Source organism: Arvicola amphibius, chromosome 1 (genome assembly GCF_903992535.2).
Source record: "Arvicola amphibius chromosome 1, mArvAmp1.2, whole genome shotgun sequence".
In the NCBI taxonomy this organism is placed as follows: domain Eukaryota; kingdom Metazoa; phylum Chordata; class Mammalia; order Rodentia; family Cricetidae; genus Arvicola; species Arvicola amphibius.
Genome location: NC_052047.1, coordinates 196,413,554 through 196,437,043, shown reverse-complemented (window position 1 = coordinate 196,437,043; position 23,490 = coordinate 196,413,554). Strand labels below are relative to the sequence as shown.

Below are 23,490 nucleotides of genomic sequence, written 5' to 3'. Positions count from 1 at the left end.
GGTGACAGACAGACCTCAGTGGTAGAGATGACAGACAGACTTCAGAGGCAGGGGTGGCAGACCTCAGTGGCAAGCCCTGCTAAATGTCTCTGCAAGAGAGTCTTAGTGCAGACTTAGTCTTAAATGCTGCTAAGTGGCCAGTGGGAAGCCTGTTTTCAGATACTTAGAGTGTGCTTTTGTGCATAAAGACACTCTTTGATCTTTCAAAGTTTATTCTGGGGCTGGAGAGACTCAGCGGTTAGAAGGGACATGCTGTTCTTTTGGAGGCTTCAGCAGCTCCTAGCACCCATCAGATGGCTTAGAACTGCTCAAACTACAACTTCAGGACATTTGAAACCCTCTTCTGGCCTCTGTGGGCTCCTACACTTGTGTGCACACACCCACACGCACACATATACATAATTAAAAGCAAAAGTGTTTAAAATGACCAGTTCAAAATTCTAAGTACTCATTTCATTTATTGGTTACATTTGCCTTTAACCAATATCAGGAAATAATTTTATTTACGCAGTCAGCTGTGAAAAGCCTTAGGAAAGCCAGCTGAGAAGCTAACCTGCAGGATGTGAGCACTCGGGAACCCAGCTAGTCTTAGGGGCGTATTGTAGGAGGCCATCTCCAAATATGACTCTCACACATTTGTGCTGTGACCACAAAACCTCATCTAATGGCTAACTAGCATTTACTAAAGCATGCATGGATCCTCTCCCTGTCCCCTTCCCTCCCCAAAGGATAAATTTTTTTTGGTAGCTTTGGGTTCCTCATTATTCATGGAAAAGTCAGTTACCAGTGTTGATCCTCTGTACTATGGAGGAACTACTAAGTCTTCATTGAACAGTTCTCTCACCCCTGGCTAGCCTGGGCTGCCCTTTGATCTTACCCGTCACTGGCTAGCCTGGGCTACCCTTTGCTCTTACCAGTCCCTGGCTAGCCTGGGCTACCCTTTGATCTTACCAGTCCCTGGCTAGCCTGAGCTACCCTTTGATCTTACCAGTCCCTGGCTAGCCTGGGCTGCCCTTTGATCTTACCAGTTCCTGGCTAGCCTGGGGTACCCTTTGCTCTTGCCATCCACTGGCTAGCCTGGGGTGCCCTTTGCCCTTGCCATCCACTGGCTAGCCTGGGCTGCCCTTTGCTCTCACCAGACACCACCATTATAGAGGGCCTTTGAGTACAGGTTATCCCGAGCAATCCAGCATGCAGACCAAGCCGTCCTTTAACCATTGGTCATTTGCTGTAGGAAGGGGTGAACTGAAGTGCGTTGATCGGTGTAAACCATCTTGAAATAAATGTATTGTGAAATACTAAGTCTGAATATTGTCAGATCAAAGGATTTTGTTTTCTTTTTAAATAATTGATTTTGCTTGACTTAAGAGGTGATAGAATACTGGCCTACTCTGGAATAAATTTAATTTCTTCCTATTGGGAGCCTTGAGAGTCTGTGTTGGGGATATCACATTTGTCTCTAAAGACAGCTGCTTTTTATATCTTTTTTTCAATAGAAGAGCAATATTCATTCTTCTCTTTCTGTGCCTTTTTAAGTTTTTTCTAACGAAATGTATCATGTTTATAAGTCAGAGGTCCAAAAAAGGAAAAAGTGATATAGAAAAGTAACTTTAGTTATAGAAATATCTGATAGGGCCCTCAAATGTTGGGATTTGGGGTTTGGTCTGGTTTGCTGAGAAAATGGGGTGGGTAGGTGGAGAGCTGTGGGTGGGGTATCTTACCTCTGCGGCCAGTGACGGGGAAATTCTGGCATGTACCATCGGAGAAGCAGAATTCAGCTCTTAAGATCTCATTTTATAGGACCCATCTCTGCAGAGTCCTTCTGACTCCCGAGTGGTGGTAGCCACCGTTCCTGCCTCTTGCCAAGGTGCAGGACACATACTTCATGTGGATGTCAGAGGCCAAAGTGCCTGCTGAGCCATCTCCCTGCTCCTTGCCCCATTCCTGGGCTCAGGACCGACTCTTTCATTCACCCAGAGCTTCCTGCACATCTACTGTTCTGCCTATGGGGGAAGCAAAGGCGAGTGAGATTCCTGCCTGAGGGCCCCAGCTTCTGTGCAGTTAGACAGGCAGGCAGGCAGCAGGCAGGCAGCAGGCAGCAGGCAGGCAAGGAGGCAGAAGTCAGGCAGGCAGGCAGGCAGGCAGGCAGGCAGGCAGGCAGGCAGGCTGAGCAGCCCTGGTCCCCAGAGGACGTACCCAGCAGACTGCTGCACTATACAGCATGTGACTAGCTTATTCATAGTACACACATTGTTTTAGATGCTCGCACAGTTTCTTTCCATAGGTTTTGGCCCTCTTCATCTTCAGCTAACGTCAGCGGATCCTTTCATTCAGGCCTCTGCCTGTAATAGACTCGTTACTTTTAGAAAGAGGCGCTTGCCTCCAGCAAGGCTCACTGGAGTCATCCTGCACTCAGCATGCCCGGCCTGCAGCAAGGAAGCAGTGACAGCTTTCGTGTTCTAATTAGACAGAAGGAAATGGACTTCTGCAATGGGCGTGTCCAGACCTTTGTGCTCCGGAGGATGCTGGGAGAGCATCTGTCCACTCAAGATGATTTGATTGTGAGACAGGTGTCAAGTCTTGGAGCATAGCAGAGAGAGGCCTGTGGGTCCCCCAGAAAGGAGCATTGATTTCTGATGCACACTGACATTGATCTCCCAGCTGGGAGTAGGGAGTGTTCTCTAGAGGTGACCTGCATATTACAGATGAGAAGAGTTAGAATTGCCGTCTGCCAAGAAACACACTAGGAGCAAAATTCCAAAACAAGGCTATTCTAGAAAGAGTTAAGGCTGGTATGTAAAGAATTTTAAACAGGAAAGTGCAGCATAGAATAAGGCCCCACACTGACTCGGTAGGAAGGGTGCTCTCAAATCTTCCATCCTGCCCTTGCTCTGTGCTTAGATGGAAGATTTTCTCAGAGATGAAGTTATAGGCTCCTGGTGTGCTAGTGGGGTGCACAGTCGTTCTCTAGCGTAGACGTAGACTCTGGCAATTTTCCTGTGCTGCTGTCTGCATTGCTATCGCTGCTCAATACTAAAAGGCACAATTTCTGCCTCAGTTTTAGTAGAAGTCACCAAAGGACCATGTAAGCTCAATACGCTATGTGGGTAGAATAATAATGTGAGTGGGTCTTGACTAGGCATGTCTGCAAACCCAAGGACTTGACAGAGAGTGTGTGAAAAGGGGGAAACAGTGGAATCTGGGAGCAGATTCATTCAACAAAGGACCCAGGCCCCCATCACCTCAACAGAGAATGAACCCTCGCTGCTTGGGGACACAAGGCTCACACGTATAGCATCCAGTACCTTGGTGACTGCCAGGGCTTTGCCATGCCTGTATTGCATGGCCCCTCCACATTGTGCCCACGCCACACTTCCTAAATATGATTCTGTGGTCCTGTTCTGGTTTTTACCCCTTTAGTGTCTCTGGGTTGTAAGGTTTATAGCTATTTCCTGAGTTCCAGAGGAACTGTTCTTAGCTAGTGCAGTTACCATGAGCCTCCAGTGAGGCGTGTATTAATTTCTTTTTGGTTGTGACTGAAATACCCCCAACAAAAAGCAACTTCAGTGAGAAAGGGCTTATTTTGGTTTACAGTTCTAGGGGACAGAGTCCATCACGGTGCACAGGGAAGACAGCAAAAGCACAGTGGCAGAAGCAGGAAGCTGACTGCCTTATTTCATCTACACAGAGAGAGAGAACAGGAAGTAGGGCCAGGCTATTCAACCTCAAAGCCCACCCCCAGTGACATACTTCCTCCAGCATGGCTCTACCTTCTTTAAAGTTTCATAACCTTCCCAAACGACATCACCAACTGGGGACCGATTTTTAAACACATGAGCCTATGGGGGACCTTTCTATTCACACCACAATAAGGAGACACAGGTGCATGGTATGTGAGATTTTCAATTAGACGATGCAGCCACTGGCTCAGGACCATCCTGGCCATAGGGTGTGCTTACTATTCATATCCTTTATTAATATCCTTATTTCTCACAGACATAGAAGTGTGAGCTAGGAGGTTTTCTTGGGTTTCTAATTCAACTATCAAATGCTACAAACTATCAAAAGCCTAAGAAACAGACAGAGTGAGTGCTAAGCCCAAGCTCTCTCTTGTCAACCCAGGCTGCTGATTCTGGGTTCTCTTCCTTCACGATTATGACCGTCTCCTGCAACAAGCTGTACTAGTGACGTGTTTGTTCTTCCCACAGAGGTGGAACAAGCATTTTAGCATCATGGGGTGCAGCAGAGGTCAGAATTCAAATGCCATGTGGAAGGGAACTCTGCATATAGGCTGCTGAGTGGTGGGGGATCAACCCCAAGGCCTCAGCTGTATTTCCTGTGGGGCAGCTCCTTTGCTGGCATGTCACCACCTTTGCATCATAGGGCAATTGACTAAGTGCTTCTGACTTCACCACGAAATGGTAAGATGCATTTACCTCAGAAGCTGGGCGGTCTTTTGCCTGTAGGCACAGTGCCGTGCCACCACACAAGATGGAAGCCAGAGCTCTCAGACGCACTGGTCCGTGCTGTGGTTTGGGCTGTCTTATGTGTCTCAGCATCCTCCGTTCCACCTCTGGAAAGTTCCATCTCCTGACGTTGAGTGGAGTCTGTTGTAGCAGGTGAAGGGTGGGTTAAGCCACTCACACAGCCCTCCCTGCTTGTCCTGGCTTCATCGACCCTTGGCCTGCCCTAGCAGAAGAATTCAGACTACCTGGGGCTGGACAGCACCCACCCAGCATTCAGAGACTGGGGTGTGTTGTGGGTCTGTTGTGCTGTTATGTGGGAACCACCAAGAAGCCCCATCCTATCAGCCACCCCCTTGCTTCTTCAGACCCATTTGACACTTATTTCTTCCCTCTGATACCCGGTGGCTGCTGGGAGCCCCCTCCTGCTCCCAGTGAAGCCTCGGAATCTGCAGTGTGTGCAGGCGGGTTGTTTGTGACAGGGGTTGAGGTCCAGTCACAATGGGAGAGGATGTCAGGGGAGGATGTTTTTAAAAGCAAGCTGTGTTTTTGTGACTCTCCAGTCTTGGTTCCCCGCCCTTGAAGGCTCCTCCAGCCCTGGGGACGAAGACAAAATATTTTTAGTCTGATAGTATTCTGTAGCTCGCCAAGAGCTGAACCATCTGCCACACACTCCGGATAGCTGGGTGGAAGGGATAATGGAAATAACTTGGAAGGTCTCAGACAGCTCCAGAGCCCCGGCTGTACTATGGAGAATTCAGTTGCTATGAGGCCCTTCAGGTTGAGTAGAACAGAAACAGAGAGGAAAATGAACGGGGTGGACGGAGACGTTTGTGACCGCTGGGAGAATGTGTGCAGCATCGATGTCACAGAATTGGAATGTGCTCTTGAGCTAGCAGCTCGGCAAAGACAAGCAGTTGACAAACAGAGGCCAACACCCAGTCGTTAGACTGGATCAGAGCTCCCCATTTACCGCACGCTGTACGACAAGCTTATATATTTTCAATTTTAAAAGTCTACCTTCTGCAGGTGTGCCGCAGCTTAAAGAATTATCTCCTGGTGTTGAAAAAGGAAAGGATATGAAACCTTTGGTCTTGAACGCAGGGTGGTGTCTGAGTTAGAGAAGAAGCCTCTTGGGGTTTCCATGGTCCCTTCCCAGGGAACCCAAGTGATTGATATTCACCACAAGCAGAACCCCAGGAGCCGTCCCGTCTCGTGCACAGCGCGCTTAGCAATGTTCCCTTTGGACCCCGAAGCTTCCGTTCATCACACAACTCCTTGAAGAGGCCCCTTCATAAAAGGCCCTGTTGCCTTCATTTCACCCAGGCGCAGGTGGCGCACACCTTTAATCCCAGCAGTCGGGAGGCAGAGGCAGGCAGATCTCTGTGAGTTCAAGGCCAGCCTGGTCCACATAATAACAGCCAGGCCATCCAGGGTTACACAGTAAAATCCTGTGTCAACATAAATCAATCAATAAAATTAATCTCAGAGGTTGAGTGTTTAGAAGAAAAATATCCACAGGTCCCCAGGTGTTTTGCAGGCTAGTTTCCTTGTTTCATATTGTTTGAAGGTGAACTTGTAACTTATTAATAAATAATTAGCATTCCTTTGATAGATGCAGTAACCTAGCAAGCTAGGAGGAATGAATACTTTTAAAACCTTTTAGCATGAAGGGACAGAGGGCTTTTTTGTAGAACTTGGGAGATTTCTTCTAACCCATAGGAGAGATATGAACATGCTTTCTAATGCTCTACCACAGAACAAATGCAAAGAATATTGTTAACAGTAAAAGTAACCACCATGTTATTTAATCGCATTTTTAATCCCAGCACTCAGGAAGCAGAGGCAAGTATCTCTGTGAGTTCGAGGACACCTTACCCACATAGCAAGTTGTAAGCCAGCCAGAGTTAAGTAATGAGACTGTGTCCCGATAAAGAAATAATAGATAAACAAACAAATAAAATAAATACTGGAAATGCTGCTGAAGATCAAGAATAGGCAAAACTGGAGCTGTTAGAAGCTGCTGGAGTCCTCAGATACTCCCTGCCCACCCCCCCCCCCCACACACACACAGAGGCATGCTGGAGTCCTCAGATACTCCCCGCCCTCACACACACACATACACACACACACACACACACACACACACACAGAGAGACAGAGATGGGGGGCATTTTCACCCAGTATACCATGTCCTGAATTGGAACACACTTTTGAGGCTCCGTGGCAAACACTGGTACCACGTGATCCAGGCAATGCTGCCATTGCATGCTGATTTCAAGGCAGTTTAGGAACAGAAGATGGGATTATTTGCATTCCATCCAGTTCATAGGATGCTAGCAACAGAAAGAGGATGAAGGGGAGGGTGGAGACTGGCCTGGTAGTGGGCTGGACGTCCCAGGATAATGGATACCTTATGGGATTAAACCAGTGATTGTACTGAGAGACCATTTCATAAAAGATCACTCAATCCATAGGGGTTAGAGAAACACTTTGGGGATCAATTTAGCAAAGTACTCTTAATATGATTCTTCTTCCTTAATTCTCCCAAATTCCTCTTAAATTAAAATGGTAATAGAAAGCAAACCCACTTTGGGCAAGTGTTTGACCGTGTCACCCCATGGCTTTGCACACGGCTTCTTTCTTCCCCTGTGTATGCATGCAATTAAAACGTGGCTAGAATTCACTAAAAGATGGACACAGGACCCTGTGTGAGCACTCTTCAGAAAAGCCCAAAGTTTTAAGCTACCCAAATGTCCATCAAGAGTAGAAAGGATGATTACAATATCATAGATATGCACAAAGAAATAAGATGTAATCATGAGATTTCATGAAACACAAGAGAGATTTGCTTCGATACGTACAAACTCTACAAGCTGAGCCGGCACATGGGGCTAAAGTTTGCATGCGAATAAAAGGAGCCCCAGGAAGATGCTGGAAGCATTTCTGGGTACAGACTATATTTTTTTCTTCCTGGTTGAGTGATGGGGACAGGGTGCACTGTGTGTGTGAAACTTCATATACATTTCTGATTTGTGCCCAGTTCTCAGAATGTGCGCAACATCAATAAGGGATTATAGCATTAGCAGCAGCTTCTCTATGAAAAACTGGGCACGCCAAGTGAAGTTACCACCCCAGAGCACACAGAACCTCATCCTCTGGTCCCTGGTCACGCCCCAACCTTGTATTTCTTAATAACTTACCGGAGGATAGGAATGTGAGGATTACATTTAACCCATGTTATCTGTTCCGGATCTGAAGGATACCTTGCTTCAGAAAGGGATGGATTTGAAATGATGGGCAAATTTAATGGTGTGGGATACTGAGAGAGATTTAGGATCATGGCATCCCATACTGCGAAAACCACCCATGGCAAGAAATAACACTTAGGGGTAACTGGGCATAACACGCAGGCTTTTAAGGCAGAGGGACTATTCTAAATGAGATTGTCACGAGGGCCACACTTCATTAGAAACTTGTCTAGACCTGTAGAGTGTACAGGCACCTGTTGTGAATTGTGGGCTCAGGTGATACTCATATCAAAGCAGGCCATCAGCTATAGCAAACACAACAGTCGAGCAGGCACTGCTGATAGGCAAGCTGGACAGGGTCAGGGTAATGGGCGTGGGCTTTTGGGAGTTCTCGTTTCTACTCACTTTACTAAGAATGTGAAACAGCTCTAACGTCTGCTTGAAAAAGAGAAGAAAACACAGTTGGGGTAGTAGACTTAAAAGATTTGGCGGTATTTACAGTGGTGTTTTGTTTTGTTGTGTGTGTGCTACGTTGATGTGGGAGGTCCTTCTGTATATGTGTTGCTCTTATTGGTTAATGAATAAAGCTGCTTTGGCTTATGGCAGGTCAGAATATAGTCAGGCTGGAAGAGATATACAGAGAGAGTAGGCGGAGTCAGGGAGATGCCATGTAGCTGCAGAAGGAGACAGACTCCCTGGAACCTTACCGGTAGGCCGCAGCCTTGTGGTGATACACAGATTAATAGAAGTGCGTTAATTTAAGATGTAAGAGTTAGTTGATAAGAAGCCTGAGCTAATAGACTAAACAGTGTTGTAATTAATATAGTTTCCATGTGATTATTCGGGTCTGGGCAGCCAGGAAACAAATGATCAATCTCTGTTTGCACTACGTGGTAAAGTCCTTTCAATAGATAGAAGCAGAAGGACAAAATGAAAACTCTTAAAGATGACCTCATTTGTCTTCGGCTTTAGCAAACTCTGCTGGCAAACTTCAGGTACAGGAAGGCTGCACTTTGTGCAGTAAAATTCTGTTTGTTCCCAGAAGAACTGTGACCATTCGCCACCTGTCAACCTGTTCCTTTTAACTCAGTTGAAGCAGTAATCCAGGTTCCCTTCATAGACAGTGCCAAGTTACTTACCTCTGTCTACAGCTGACTTTCTCCTTTCATACAAAAGGAAAGCAAAGACAAAGAAATAATAATTGCACAAGTAAGCTTTTAAAATATTGAAAAATTTTTATACATCCGCTCACTGCACAGTGTTGCACCTGTGCATCTGTCCACCCATGTACATGGGTGTACTTTATTCTGGGCTGCACCTGTGTATCTGTCCACCTGTGTACATGGGTGTACTTTATTCTGGGCTGTACCTGTGCATCTGTCCACCTGTGTGCATGGGTATACTTTATTCTGGGCTGTACCTATGTATCTGACCACCTTTTTTTTTTGTTTTTTTTTTTTTCCTTTTTCTTTTTTTTCGAGGCAGGGTTTCCCTGTAGTTTCTAGAGCCTTTCCTGGAACTAGCTCTTGTAGACCAGGCTGGCCTCGAACTCAGAGATCAGCCTGCCCTTGCCTCCCGAGTGCTGGGATTAAAGGCGTGCACCACCACCGCCCGGCTTCTGTCCACCTTTTAATCAGTTGCAAGTGTTATGCCCAGATCGCTGGGACCCCCCCCCCCCCACCAAAAGACCACCACGGAGACCAAGTCCCATATGTAAAGTCAAAGAGCTTTTATTCAAGTTCAAACTTGGACTCTCCATGAACCCAACACATTGGCACCATCAGAGAGCCTTGAGCTCAATGGGGGGGCGTATCATAGCAGAGGTTGGGGGGTGAGGGATTTCTAAGGTTCGGGATCCTTGGTTGACATTTGTCTAGGGGTATCCTGGTGATAGGGGATAGGTATGTGCTGGATTGGAACCTTAGGTATTTCCTTTGGGATGATAGGTACTTTCCCCTTTGGATGCTGATTGGGTGTTGCCTGGAGGTCCCAGTTTGTGGTCTTTTCTGGAGTCAGGTGTTGCCTTAGGGTAAACTGAGGCTCAGGCCTACTTTCTGGTTGGTCTCTATTGAGTCTCTGGCAGGTTTGTACCAAACTGCCCTGGGCCCTACAGAAGGAGACAAGAAAGCAGTAGCAATTCAGTCTGCAAAATACAATATGCATTTCTGCAAGATATACCTGCATGCTCAAGGAGGGAGTTGTTCCCCCCCCCTCCCTGGTTTTAAACAGGCTACTGAAGCAAACAGGAGTTATTTTTGTGTCTCCTTGCTTTTGACAGCAAATTGCTATCCTCCTTGTGACATGGTGGTGACGTCTGGGGCAGAGTTCCGGTCATTCTCACCCATTCAGGCTGGCTTTGCACAGACTTGTAGTGCTTTCTGGGCTTGGTGGAAGCTGCCTGGGTGGACTGATTCATTCACTTGTACCAGCACACAAACCTGGGGCAGAGGCACGCCCTCATCGGTCTGCCTGTTGATGACGGTATATCAGGAAAAGGCCTCCCGGAACCGATGAGTCTGCATTCCTGAGATCAGGCCTGTCCAGTCAGGGTGGAAACCTCTCCAATTCAGGGGGAAAGGGTGGCAGCGAAGGTGCTGAGTCAGCACCGGCAGGCCTTCCCACAGAGGCTGAGCAGGGCTCTCCCTCCCCACTCGTTCCCCTGCTGGGCAATCTCGCCTCAGGTCCTTGCCCTCCTTCTGGCCTCCTCCTCTGTTGTCAGGTGTGGGGCTTTGATGCCACCCAGGCTGATGTCTCCCTGGTGAGTGGTGACCTATATTGACTAATTTTAGTGTTTATACATTTTTTTAAAGGGGGGCTCATTTCTGAGCTCCACCCCGGGGTTACTGAACCCATGTCTAAAATGTTCCCACAGCGAGAGCTCAGATGATAAAGTGCCCGGCGAGCAACCGTATGGACTTGAGTTTGGATTCCAGAGCCTACATAAAAACTTGGGTGTGGTGGTATACCCCTTTGATCCCCAGACTGGGAAGCTGCGGCAGCAGGGTCTGCCCGGATCAGTGATCTCTAGGTTCAGATAGACCCTGTATCAAACAATAGCGTGGAAGGCAACTGAGAAAAATCCCCAGTGTGCAAGCATATCTGCACAACACATGCACACACTCGTGAACACCAACAAAAACAACGTTTATAAAGATAGAAATAAAAGCCCTTGACTGTTGCTGATGCACAGTGGATTTGGAATGCCCCTGGTCGACACCAGCCTCCGATGATACGTGCCCTTACTCCAAAGTCTCCGTCAGCCAGACCTCTGTTCGCCAGAGTTCTGGGGAGTGGGAAGCAACTTTCTGATTCCTTTGGAGCCTTTAAGCTCCATCTCTGAATCAACTTGGATCTTACAAACCTACTACCTCTGACTTTGCTCATAACTCCCATGGAAACCATTTCACAAATGATTGTGGTGGGGGAGGGGGCAGACCCTCCATGTTTCTCAAGAGTCTGCCTGAGAAGGAATGTGACCATGTTCCAACCTCCATGAAAGTACTGGAAGGCATCCCTCTGCCTCACAACCAGAGATCCCTGTAGGAGAATGCTCTTAGTACTTTTAAGAGCCAATTTGGTGAATCTGGGTTTAAAAGCCAGCTCTGCCTTCTGGCTCTGAGTAAATTGTTCATTTCAGCTTTAGGGCCTTCTTGCTGAATAACTTACAAAGTCCCTACTTCTTTGGGGTTCTGTGAGACAATCTACTGAAAAGCTCTTGTGTGGTACCTTGTAGTTTTTTGTTTTGTTTTTTAACTCTTTGGGGCCCATTACCCAGCTCCCAAATAAAAACATGGAGACTTATGTTTCTTATGAATGCCTGGCCTTGGTTTGGCTTGCTTTTAACCAGTATTTTTTTTTAACTTAAATTATCCCGTTCCTCTTTAACTACAATTTACTTCAGGGCTTCCTACCTTTCTTTATTCTGTATGTCTTTCTTTCCCGTTACTCGGCAGCTGGCTGTGTGCCTGTGTAGCTAGCCCCTGGTATCATCCTCTCCTCCTTTTCTTACTCCTCCTCCTCGTCCTTCTCTGGAGCCCAGATTTCTCCCCCTATTTATGCTCTCTACCTGGCAACCCCACCTATTCCTCTCCTGCCTAGTTAGTGGTCATTCAGCTCTTTATTAGACCGGTCAGGTGTTTTAGACTGGCAAAATAACACAGCTTCACAGAGTCAAACAAATGTAACATAAAGGAATGTGACACACCTTTGCATCATTAAATAAATCTTCCACAGCATAAACAAATATGACGCATCTTAAACTGATATTCCACAACAGTACCTGGCACAGAGCAGGGCATTATGGGAGGCCAACCCAACACACCTGCGATTAGTCAAGCCTGGGTCTCTCCACCGATTCTTGTGTGTGATTGTTTCTTTAAGAAGTGAGACTTCTATGATCTGTTCTTGGCCACATCTATCAAAGGTCTCAGATCACAGCTGGCCCCTTTGAGCCCTTTGATCAATTGTTTTAACAACTTGATCTCCACTCCAACAGCATCTGCAAGCCCTGGGACAAAAGTGATAAATTATCAAAGGTCAGCCTCCAGGGCTTGGGTCTGAGTTGTGCACTCCAAGAAGACGATAAAGAGAAGCTAACAGGGACAGTTGGCAGCCTGGAATCTAGAAGATTGTGGTCACTGGCAGGGCTTCATAATTATAGTTTCCTTTCCCCATTGCCTGAAGCCTGTTTAGTCAGCCCAGCGCTGACTAGTCAGGGCCTCAGAATCCCTCCTGGGTAACAGGCACTGTGGAGTATCTGTCAAAGTTCTGTTCCCACCACCAAGAATGTCCCTCCCAACCCAAGTGGCTTTCCCCAGCCCTGTTCCAGAGTGTATAGTAATAATGGGATTTCACATACAAGGAGGAGTTTACATCTGAGTGGGCGTGAAATTGTGCTGTTGACACTTCTCTGCACTTTCTCAGAAGGTGTCCCAGGGCTTAGGAAGGTAAGAGGTAACAGAACGAAGGCTCCGTGGGTACAGAGAACTGAGTCCCAAGCCTTGGAGATGCTCCTTGTCCATAAGGAATTGAAAGCTTTCTTCTCTTCCAGACAGCCATGGGCCTGCTGAAAACTTGGTATCTCATATTAATTCTTACAACAGAGAGAATTTTCTCAGAATTCTAGCTTATGTGTCAGGGATTGGTCAAATGATGTAATATTCATCGAAGTGATCAACACGGTTAAGGGCCAGTGGCTTGTTTGGTTTTGGTTTGGTTTTGTATGTTCAGCATTTTGGAAGTGTAGGAAGGCACTTTGAGAATCTAGCTAAGTAATAAAATTGTGCATTTTTTGTGGCATCTCATGCCAGCTAGGGTATAGTCTTCTAATATGAATTAGAAGAAACATTTCTAAAATATTGTAATTTTTGCTTTTGTTATTTTTGTTTGTTTAGTTTTGAGGCAGGGTCTCACTATGAAGCCTTGGTTGGCCTAAACATGCAGCATAGACCAGGCTGTTGTCTAACTACAGAGACCTGCATGCCATTTTAATGTGTGTTTTAAGTAGCTAAAAGTCTGGTATGTGGTTGTAAGGGTTTGTAATTCACTGTCAGCCCAGGATGACTGGCAATCCTCTGGCCTTAGCCTCCGAAGTGCTTGGATTACAGGTGTGCACCATGCCTGGCAGATTTTCAGATTTTTTTTAAAATGGAGAATGACTGGAATTGCCAGAGCTCTGGCATGTACTGACGTGTCTAGTCCCCAGGCTTAGGCACGGCTAGAGTTGCGAGCTGGGTGCCTGGGGCTGGTACCAGGTCACTGTCACTCAGACAGCCACCTGCCACCAGAGTCCTGCTGTGCCTTATGAGGGTAGCAGTTTCTGTGATAAGTCATGCTTGCTCTCCATTTGGTATTTATTGCTCATAAACTGAAAAACTTTCCCTTCTAAAAATCACTCCAATTTAAATGACTTTTGGTTCAGCTGCCTTTGAGTTTCGCTCGGTTTGCATAGGACCCTGCATATGTGTTTAGTGTTCAGTTCTGATTCCTTTCATGGCTCGTTACACAGGGCTTGTCTGTGAACTGCCTGAGTGTCCCTATAAAGAGTCTCGGTGGCTCACCCGCAGGGAGCAGGACCTCTGTCCTCCGCCCTCAGGCCTGCACCCAGAGACAGAAAGAGTCTCAAGGGCTCGAGGCTGCTCTCTGTTTCTAGGAGTCTTGGCATGACGGGAATCTGTTGACATGTTTGGCCTCTCGGATAAACACACAGGAGGATGTGCAGCCCTCTCGGTGTGGTGGCTTTGTGTCTTAGCAGTATGTGTGCTGACCACCGTGGCCACCATCTCTGGGAGGTCCATGCGCGGCGCTCGCTCCTCTTCAGTCACCAGCAGTGTAGGGAGCTCCTCGGTACTTCCTCACACTAGTCTAGTCTTCGTCCCAACCTTACCAGGCTGATGGAAAAAATCAAATCCATGTTTTCCTGGTTATTACTGCTAGGGATAAACCAACTAAGTAGCTTACTTACTAACTAACTTACTAATGTACTAACTAACTTGACCTTCCTCCCTCCTTCCCTCCTCTTCCTCATTCTTCCCCTCCCCCACCCTATGGTTGACTTTTTGGGAATCACCGCATTTTCTGCCCTACGCCCACATTGGCATCAGTGACTTGGCACTGGCTCTCAGCATACGTTCCCAGTGCCCTTTGCCAGAGGCCTGCGGCAGATTTTTTTGTATTTCTCTTCCTGTCTAGAGAGTTGTATTTTTGCACATAGACCAGCAGGATTTCTCTTTATTGTTTCTAAATTTTGCCTTTCTACCCTGTTTATTTTTTAATAAACAATTCTTTAAACGTATGTATTCCTATAATTCTATTTTTTTTCCATTTTGGTCTTTGTAAACTCCATAATTTTTTTAATTGATTGTGTAAAGAATCAAAATTTATGCTTCTCTAAATGGACAACCAGTTGTGCTCACCATTTATTGAAAACCCTACTATTCCAATTTTTGGGGAATTTATTTTGATGACGAATGAAGTTTCTCGTGCATTCGCACACAGCTGCCTCCCCTCACCGTGCTCTGATTTGCCGTTGTGTCGTTAGATGGCACCTTAATTTTCGTAGCCTTAGAACTTAAATCAAGAAGGGAAACGCCCCTCTTCTTGCTGATGTCTTTTTGAAAATATATTTGTTTTTATGTTTTCTTTTATATGAATACGTCCGTGACGGTAAAAGAAATGCCTGTGGGGCCTTTTTATTGAGCGTATGTTAGATTAACAGGTCGATTGTAGATAAATCAGCACTTTGACAATATTTAGTAAACTTTTGAGTTACTTCTATTCAGGTCTTTAGGGGGTTTGTTTGTTTTTTGAGACAGGGTTTCCCTGTGGTTTCTAGAACCTGTCCTGGAACTAGCTCTTGTAGACCAGGCTGGCCTCAAACTCACAGAGATCTGTTGGCCTTTGCCTCCCAAGTGCTGGGATTAAAGGCGTGTGCCACCACTGCCAAGCTGCATGGTTTTTTTTTTTTTTTATGAATAAGAAATTGTGTGTGTGTGTGTGTGTGTGTGTGTTTCTACTTACTTGACACAATTCTTTTATTGGTGACCTTTTCACACTTACTATTTTTCTTGACTTCTCACATGGTTTGGGCTGCAAACCTTTAGGATATATTGGTAAGTGTATCTCTTTGTCTTATTCCTGGGCCTAATTAGAATTTTCTTGTATGCCTTACTGGCAAAGGCAAACCAACTTTACCCCCGTGGAGTAATCCTGTGTCCTCATTTCATTGAGAATGCTTTTACCACAGATGACAGCAGATTCCTGCCAAGGACTCATTAACCCTTCACTGCCCTGAGGACCCAGAGATCATCCAGATTAACTTTGACCCTTTGAGTTGACATCCCAGCCTGGCTTAGCCCAGTGAAAGCTTTCTCCTTCCTTCTGCTCACACCTGACTTTGTAGATGCTAAGGGCAAGAGCTACTTTATGTCCATCCATCTTACCTTCTCTTGCCACTTGCAGCCCGGCCCTACAATCCTCCCCCAAATAAAATTTGGAGTTTTTAAATTAATAAGAAATAGCTAATCTCTGGCAGATGCCATTGATAAATTTCCTGTCACAGCTTCTATATTTAGATGCCTCTACTATTTTCTGTTTTCTGGTTGAGCATCTTGAGTAGCCTTCCACCTCCTCAAAGCGGCTGATAAGGGACGTCTATAGTTTCTGCAAGAGGATGTGAGACAGGAATCAGGCCAAGCCCCTGATTTCCTGTTGAGGCTTCACACGGGGTCGGGAGCAGGAAGCAGCCTCTTCTCTTTCTCAGCCCTTCCACGGCCTACCGGTTAGTTCAAAAGAAATGCTTTCACAATGACTGACAAAAATGGCATAACCACAGAGCATATTTGATCATTCTGAGGTGCAGGAAGATTATTTGCTAAGCTGTGAATGAAGGGTCCTGTTTTGGTCAGACTTGCTTTTGGACCATGACACTAACGTGACCTGACACCTGTCTAGAGAATTGTCCCTGTGTCTAGTGACATGTTGCCTTGGGAAGCTGACACTTGCTGTGATGACATCTGTCATGTATGAGAATTCTGTAGAGCCACCTCAGTAAAAATGCTTTCCCTGGGAACTCTTATAATAAGACCTTGTCAAAACGTGGATATAAGCAGCATAGAGAGAATCTGAGTTTTAAGATGAAAACAATAAATGATACCTTTTAAAAGGGTTTTGTCTGTCCTTGGTACAAGCTGGATAGATCTGATTATTTTCTGAATACATAGCCAAGAAAGTAAAAATATGCTAACCAGGACCATTTTTATTTATGCATCTATAGGTGTATGTTCATATGTGTGCATGTGCACATATGTGTGTGTATGTGTGCTCCTGGAGGCTAAAGGGCATCCTCAGGTTTCACCCATATGACTTTTCGACTTTTCGAGTCAGAATTTATCACTTGGCCTTGAACTCTCCAAGCTGGCTAGGCAGGCTGATGAACCCAGGGATCCAAGTGTCTCCACCTCCCCGGTACCTCCTTGGCTTCCTTACCTGGGTTCTTTGGAGCTGGACTTAGTTCTTCGGGCTTGCGTGGCAAGGAGTTTACTGACTGAGTATTCTCCTCAGCCCCACCGTTCTTTTCAGTGGGTTAATGTCACCCTTCTTTAGCCTCCAGCATAAATGTCTACGTTAGTTTTAAGGTGGAGCTGTGGGAAGACACAGTGGACATCTCCCCCGTTTAAGTTGTTTGTCTGGAAAACCTTCCAGAAAGCCTAGATCAAGAGGGATTAGGAGCCAGAAATCCCAAGAGACAAGGCCACCATCATTCTGGGAATGAACCACACTGAGAAGCCTTGTCCAGGCCCAGTGAGGTTGGCTTTACCATGTAGGACTGATGGGAGGCAGAGTTTGGCCAACCTGACAACTATTTCTCCCTCTTCAAATCTTCTCTTTTCTCCTAAGCCGTCAAATCCAGAAAAGGGTGTAGGGGCCATTTAATGGGGTGAACGTGACATCGTCTGGTTTTTCTCTTGCAGGCAGGTGACAAACATTATCACCCTAGCTGCGCACGATGCAGCAGATGCAACCAGATGTTCACCGAAGGGGAAGAAATGTATCTTCAAGGTAAGATGAGCTGGAGGGCAGAGCGGGCTTGCCCCGCCTGAGCAAGAGGATCTCGCTGTGTTTGTTGGATTGTGTTTTAGAGAAGGAGGGATGTGATTAGCTGAGCAGCTACTAAACAGGAGTGCACCAGAAGCTACCTCATCAGTTTGTGTTGATCAGCCGAGCAATTGACACATTGGCAGTGAGCCCCAGAGCCTGTTACCGAAGGAACTCATGGTACCACTAGCGAAGACCGGCTTTTGATCCTGTGGACGTGAGGGACCAGCGAAGATCAGCAGTTGCTCCTCCAAAGATTAAAAGGAGAAAGTGTTTTAGTAGTTTCTTGGAGAAGTGTGGCTTTTGTGCTGGCCGCACTGCACTGTCTTTCTCCTTTAGCCGCCCTTTGAGCAAGGCCTTTTAAAGTCCACACCTGCTGCCATCTGGCTTCCCAGAATGTTGTCACAGCCATTGTTCTGCCTAGGGAGAGAACACAGATCACAAGGAGATAGAGACTGAAAGCGACACACCCACAGTCCCTGCCACAGTAAGGTATTTGTGGTAACAAGGAAATCTTCATTTCCAAGGACCCATAACATTTTTTCATTAAAAATAATTTTAAGAAATGTCTCCAGTGTAAAACCGTGGTCGATTCTGATCCCTTCTAAAATTCCGAAGCCTCTTGCAGAAGCCATAAGCACAGCTTCTCTTCCAGTCAAACAGCACCATGAGTGTAAGCATTCTGCTATTTTTAGCTGGAGGAGTCATTAATTAGACAAGGGTTTATCAGTACAATTAGCTCAAGCTGGAAGAGTGGTTGCTTGTTCAGCTTGGTAATTACGGGGTCTTGGTTGCCTCAGTGTGTTCTGTCTTCGCTCCTCTTTACACACACACTGTGTGTGATTTTAATGAATAGTTTGCTTTGCTTTCTCGGCTTTGTTTTGTGTAACAAAGAAAAGTCTCTAGACACGAATGTCAACCACTAAAACACAGCCTTGACTACTGTCTCCTAAACACAGCCTTGACTACTGTCTCCTGAAACACAGTCTTGACTACTGTCATCTCCTGAAACACAGTCTTGACTACTGTCATCTCCTGAAACACAGTCTTGACTACTGTCTCCTGAAACACAGTCTTGACTATTGTCTCCTAAACACAGCCTTGACTACTGTCTCCTTTAAAACTACTCAAGAGTCTAGAAACTGTCAGCTTGGGGCCTTGTTAGGTTTAGCCTGATTGCTCTGAAAAATTGTGGTGCCACCCACCCCTGAGTGTTGAAAGTGGCGAGTGACAAGTGGCACATTTGGTCTGTGGGGACTTGACAGGACACATTTTCCCATGGCCTAGTCATACATCTGCAATGGCTATGGGCAGGTGTCACTTTGCATTTTTTGCAGAGGGCTGATTAGTTCTCAGTGACTCTCCAGGCCTGGTTTTAGATGTTAGTGTGACCCTCACATGTTCCCAAGTACATGGCAGCTGTGTCTGCTAGGGCGAAGAAACACAGGCTGTGGTGTGACTCTGGATGTTCACAATGGGTCCAGATGCTAAATAGGGTTCAAATTGTGCACAGATACATTCACTTCCCAAAGGAGCTGCACTCCGAACCCCAGGGGTGGTTCTCGGTCTGCTCTGGAGTAGAGCTGTGTTCCCCGCTGCCTGCCCTCTTGGTGTATCCTGGAGAATGAGCTTCATTTTCCTTTGCATCTGATGTTGTCCTAGGTCACATTCCCAATGTGCGCTTGACCTCCGGAGAACAATACTGACATTGTGTGCAGACTCTGTGTTCTGTCTGCTGCCTTCTGCTTAGTAGAACCTTCCAGAGAATGCTTCTCGTGGCCCTGGCCCGACCCTTTGGTTCTCCACATGAAGAGATTTCTTGTGCTTTGTAGTCAGAATTTGAGCCGGTATCAGTGCTGAAGGGACCTGTATGTTGGTCTGGTTTTTGTTTGATCCCATTCCCCCTTTATCTTTTTCCCTCCTCCTCCTCCTCCTCCTCCTCCTCCTCCTCCTCCTCCACTCCTCCCTCCTCCGCCACTCCTCCTCCTCTCCTCCTCCTCCTCTTCTTCTCTTCTTCTTCTTCTTCTTCTTCTTCTTCTTCTTCTTCTTCTCTTCTTCTTTCTGTGATGCAATGTAGAAATGATTATTCAGGAGAGACGGAAGTATTATTCTGCTATAGACCATATTTCCTTGTCTTTGACAGTATTTTAGCTCACTAGTTGTGATGATTTGAAAGGAATGGCCCATAAAGGGAGTGACACCATTAGGAGGTGTGGCTTTGTTGGAGTAGGTGTGGCCTTTTGGGAGGAAGTGTGTCTCTGTGGAGATGGGCTTTGAGGTCTCATATATGCTCAAGCCATGCCCAGCGTCTCAGACCACTTCCTGTTGCTGTGCAAGATGTAGCTCTCTCAGCCACCTATCTAGCACCTGCCTGTGTGCCACTATGACAATAAAGAACTGAATCTCTGAACTGTAAGCCACTCAATTAAAATGTTTTCCTTTATAAGAATTGTCATGGTCATGGTGTCTCTTCACAGCAATAGAAACCCTAACTAAGACAGAAGTAAATATTATTCATGAGTAATTTGGTGGCTTCTGGTACACACGGTTGCTGCTTGAGAGACAAAGTTGAGCAGATTCCGCATATACACAAAGACTGGTGTTGCTTTTGAGTCTCTGAGGTATCAGTCACTAATTTCCATCCAGTAATTTCACCAGCTTGAATCTTTCCAAGTGATCTGTGTTCTTATTCCCTCCAAATGTCTGAAGAAATCCATATGTGGACACAGGATATACATATCATCCTCTCTCATAGTCATACATGTATGTACATGACACCTATTATATAATAATACACAATCATATGGCAGGAGCTGGAGGTCGAAGATAAGGACTTTATGATATCTGTGTTACCCATGGAAGTTCCTCATAGTCTATGAATGGGGGATCCTGGATCCGGAGCAGGAGATGCCACTCAGATAATGGATCAGGAGCAGGAAATGCCAATCAGATAATGGAGCAGGAGCAGGAAATGCCACCAGATAATGGAGCAGGAGCAGGAAATGCCACCCAGATAATGGAGCAGGAGCAGGAAATGTCACCAGATAATGGAGCAGGAGCAGGAAATGCCACCCAGATAATGGAGCAGGAGCAGGAAATGCCACCAGATAATGGAGCAGGAGCAGGAAATGTCACCAGATAATGGAGCAGGAGCAGGAAATGCCACCCAGATAATGGAGCAGGAGCAGGAAATGCCAACAGATAATGGAGCAGGAGCAGGAAATGCCACCCAGATAATGGAGCAGGAGCAGGAAATGTCACCAGATAATGGAGCAGGAGCAGGAAATGCCACCCAGATAATGGAGCAGGAGCAGGAAATGCCAACAGATAATGGAGCAGGAGCAGGAAATGCAACCAGATAATGACTTGATGAGTTTAAATCAAAGGGGTTTTGTTTGTCGTTTTAGTCAATTAAAAAGTTGAGGCATTATGCTGGGTGGTGGTGGCGCACGCCTTTAATCCCAGCACTCGGGAAACGGAGGCAGGCGAATCTCTGTGGGTTTGAGGCCAGCCTGAACTGCAAGAGCTAGTTTCAGAACAGGCTCCAGAGCTACAGAGAAACCCTGTCTCGAAAAACAAAAGGTTTTTCTAACTAACTAACTCAGCGTTGTCAGTTGGTTTCTCATCTAAGCATGGGTAACTGGACCTGGATGGAAGAATGGAAAATTGAGGTTTTATGCCTGGACATCGTCTATTTTGTTCAACTTCTCTTGATTAAGGGCTTGGATGTTTTGACATTCTGTAAACATAGGTGTAAATTATGAAATTATATGGAACTAGTAGTAAGCATGCATGTGTTTCTACTTGGGGGGTGGGGGATGGAGACAGGGTTCCTCCGTGTAGCCCTGGCTGTCCTGGAACTCACTCTGTAAACCAGGCTGGCCTCAAACTCAGAGATCTGCCTGCCACTGCCTCCCGAGTGCAGAAATTAAAGGTGTGGGCCATCACAGCCCTCCTCATGTGTTACTGTTAAAGATAATTATATATTATAATTTTATTATATATAATATTTTATATAGTATGTAATTAATATATTTAATATATAATTAAATGTAATTATATATATTTTAAAAAGCAAAGTAACCAGTATAAAGCAAAACATCTCTTATGTTAGACTGTTCTCAGGCCCAGCTCTGTGGTCCAACATTGTGTGTTATGTAGAGCAAGCTCAAAATCACCCAGAGACTAGAGTTGACTTCAGGGTCATAGGTCATGTTGGGCGCGGACCCTGCTCTGGCAATAGAGGGGTCTGAGCCCCTCTGGAAAGTCTGCTCAACAGAACTGTGCCTTCTTTCCATTTCCTTCATTCCCCGTGGTCCATTGTCTTTCCAGGGTCTACCGTGTGGCATCCCGACTGTAAGCAGTCCGCTAAGACAGAGGAGAAGCTACGGGTAAGGAAGCTCGTAGAGCCAGGGTGCTCTGGACGTCACGGCCATGTGCTCACTAGTTCCTGGGCTTTTGGGGAAAGGACTTTTCATAGATTTTTTTTTTCTTATAGAAAATCCAAGGTCAAAGACTACTTGGCCAGCTAAGAGGGGTCCCTCCCATTATAAATGAAATTGTTGGTCTTAGTGCTTGTGTTGGGCTCCACCAGCCTTGTCTTGCTGATCAGCACCTTAGGAAAACATCCATAGGAACAGTCCAACTGGGGAAAAAGCTTCACGGGGCAACCTTGGCGAGTCTCTGATACACCACTTTACCCCAGACTCTGTGCCGATTGCCCAGCTCTGGTGTGCTTGGCTGACTTCTGAAATCCATGTTCGAAACAGCAGCCTCTAGCTGCAGAAGGGGAGAGGGTAATGCTGACATCATCTGTGTAATGTCACAGGGGCAGCAGAGGGATTGTCCGCCAGTGTTGGGGTGATTTTCCCTGCCTCAGTTTAGCACACAGCTAGTGGCCCCAAAGTCCATCCGTCCACCAGGCATGCTGAACTTCTAATTTGGAGGAGGCACGGGTGTTTGGGCAACAGGCTGCCTTCCCAGGTTGTTAGAGCTGGTGCCTGTGGACACTTTTGCCCCAAGAATGTAAAATTGCAGACTGATTGGAACTCCTGCCCACAAACCACCCAAGCAGCCCATCGTTCTCACCCTCTCTTCAGAGGAGCTTTTTGTTTTCTAAAGAATCTTTAAAAAAAAAAAAAACAACACTTCATGGCTGATGACATGGTGGGGGGAGGGGAGGGTTGATAATGCAGCCAGATGGAATGGAATATGCAGATTTTCTCTGTAAGGATACCTGGAGTTCGCAGACCCTATAAGATGATTAAAAAACAAGACAAACACAAACATATCTTGGTAAAACTCCCTAGAAAGCTTATGGGAAAACTACTGGAATGGTTTTCATTCTGGCCAAGAGGAGTTTCTTCTTGTTTTGTTCCTCTTGTGAGCTTTCCGGAAAATTCCAGAGCTCTTCTCCACAATGCCCTCCTTGGGCGGTAGGTTGGCTCTAGCTCACTGTCTCCTGGAAACACAATAGTAAGGGGTGGGCTTCACCTCAGAGGGAAGTGATTCTGGCCCAGAGTTGGGGTGCAGGCTGATGCTGGCACGGAGGGGAGTCCGTTTGTAGCAGAGGAACCGATCCAGTGCTCTTTAAGGGTGTGTCTGTGCACACATGTTGAGCCAAGATTTCCAGGCCTTTTCCCACATGTCAGATTAGAGCAGTTTCCATGGCAAAATGAAAATGTTTGAAGACTTTTTGGGCAACCCCAGAATGAAGCACATTCTTGGCATTTAAGAACTTGTGGGGCGTTTGTAGCAACAGCCTTATGGTCCCTCTTGAGGCTTCTTATCTTTGTACGGTGAGCACAAGGATGTAAGTGTAAATAAGTGTAAGGACTCAATGAGGAGACCATAGTACAGATAAATATGTAGTAGATTAATGTGCCGTGCTTCAGTATGGGCCCAGCTGACTGCTGACGTGACCCGTATCTCGGTCCGTATCTCGGTGCCAGTCACTGTTAACTCTGTTTTCCTACAGTCTCTCTGCTTATTTCTTCACAGTATTTCCAAATGGGGCTATTTTGTTATTTATTCTTTTTTTCTCTCATGTTTCATGGCAGCCACCAAACATTCAGCGCTCTTCATCTGATTTCTTTTATCCCAAAAGTCTGATTCGTCGCACAGGACGGTCCCCAGCTCTACAGGTTGGCGCTGTGTGGGGGCCAAGGCTTAGAGCAGCTGCC

General features: G+C 46.2%; 1 protein-coding gene across 4 annotated transcripts in view; it reads left to right on the top strand.

Annotated features, from left to right (window-relative positions):
- Ablim1 (actin binding LIM protein 1) overlaps positions 1-23,490 on the top strand; it is a 170,188-nt gene that overhangs the window by 102,830 nt on the left and 43,868 nt on the right. For all 4 annotated transcript variants that reach the window (XM_038317700.1, XM_038317703.1, XM_038317701.1 and 1 more), the window contains 2 exons: positions 17,185-17,272; positions 21,641-21,699. In XM_038317700.1, coding sequence (XP_038173628.1) covers positions 17,185-17,272; positions 21,641-21,699 — 147 coding nt within the window. The remainder of the gene's footprint in view (positions 1-17,184; positions 17,273-21,640; positions 21,700-23,490) is intronic.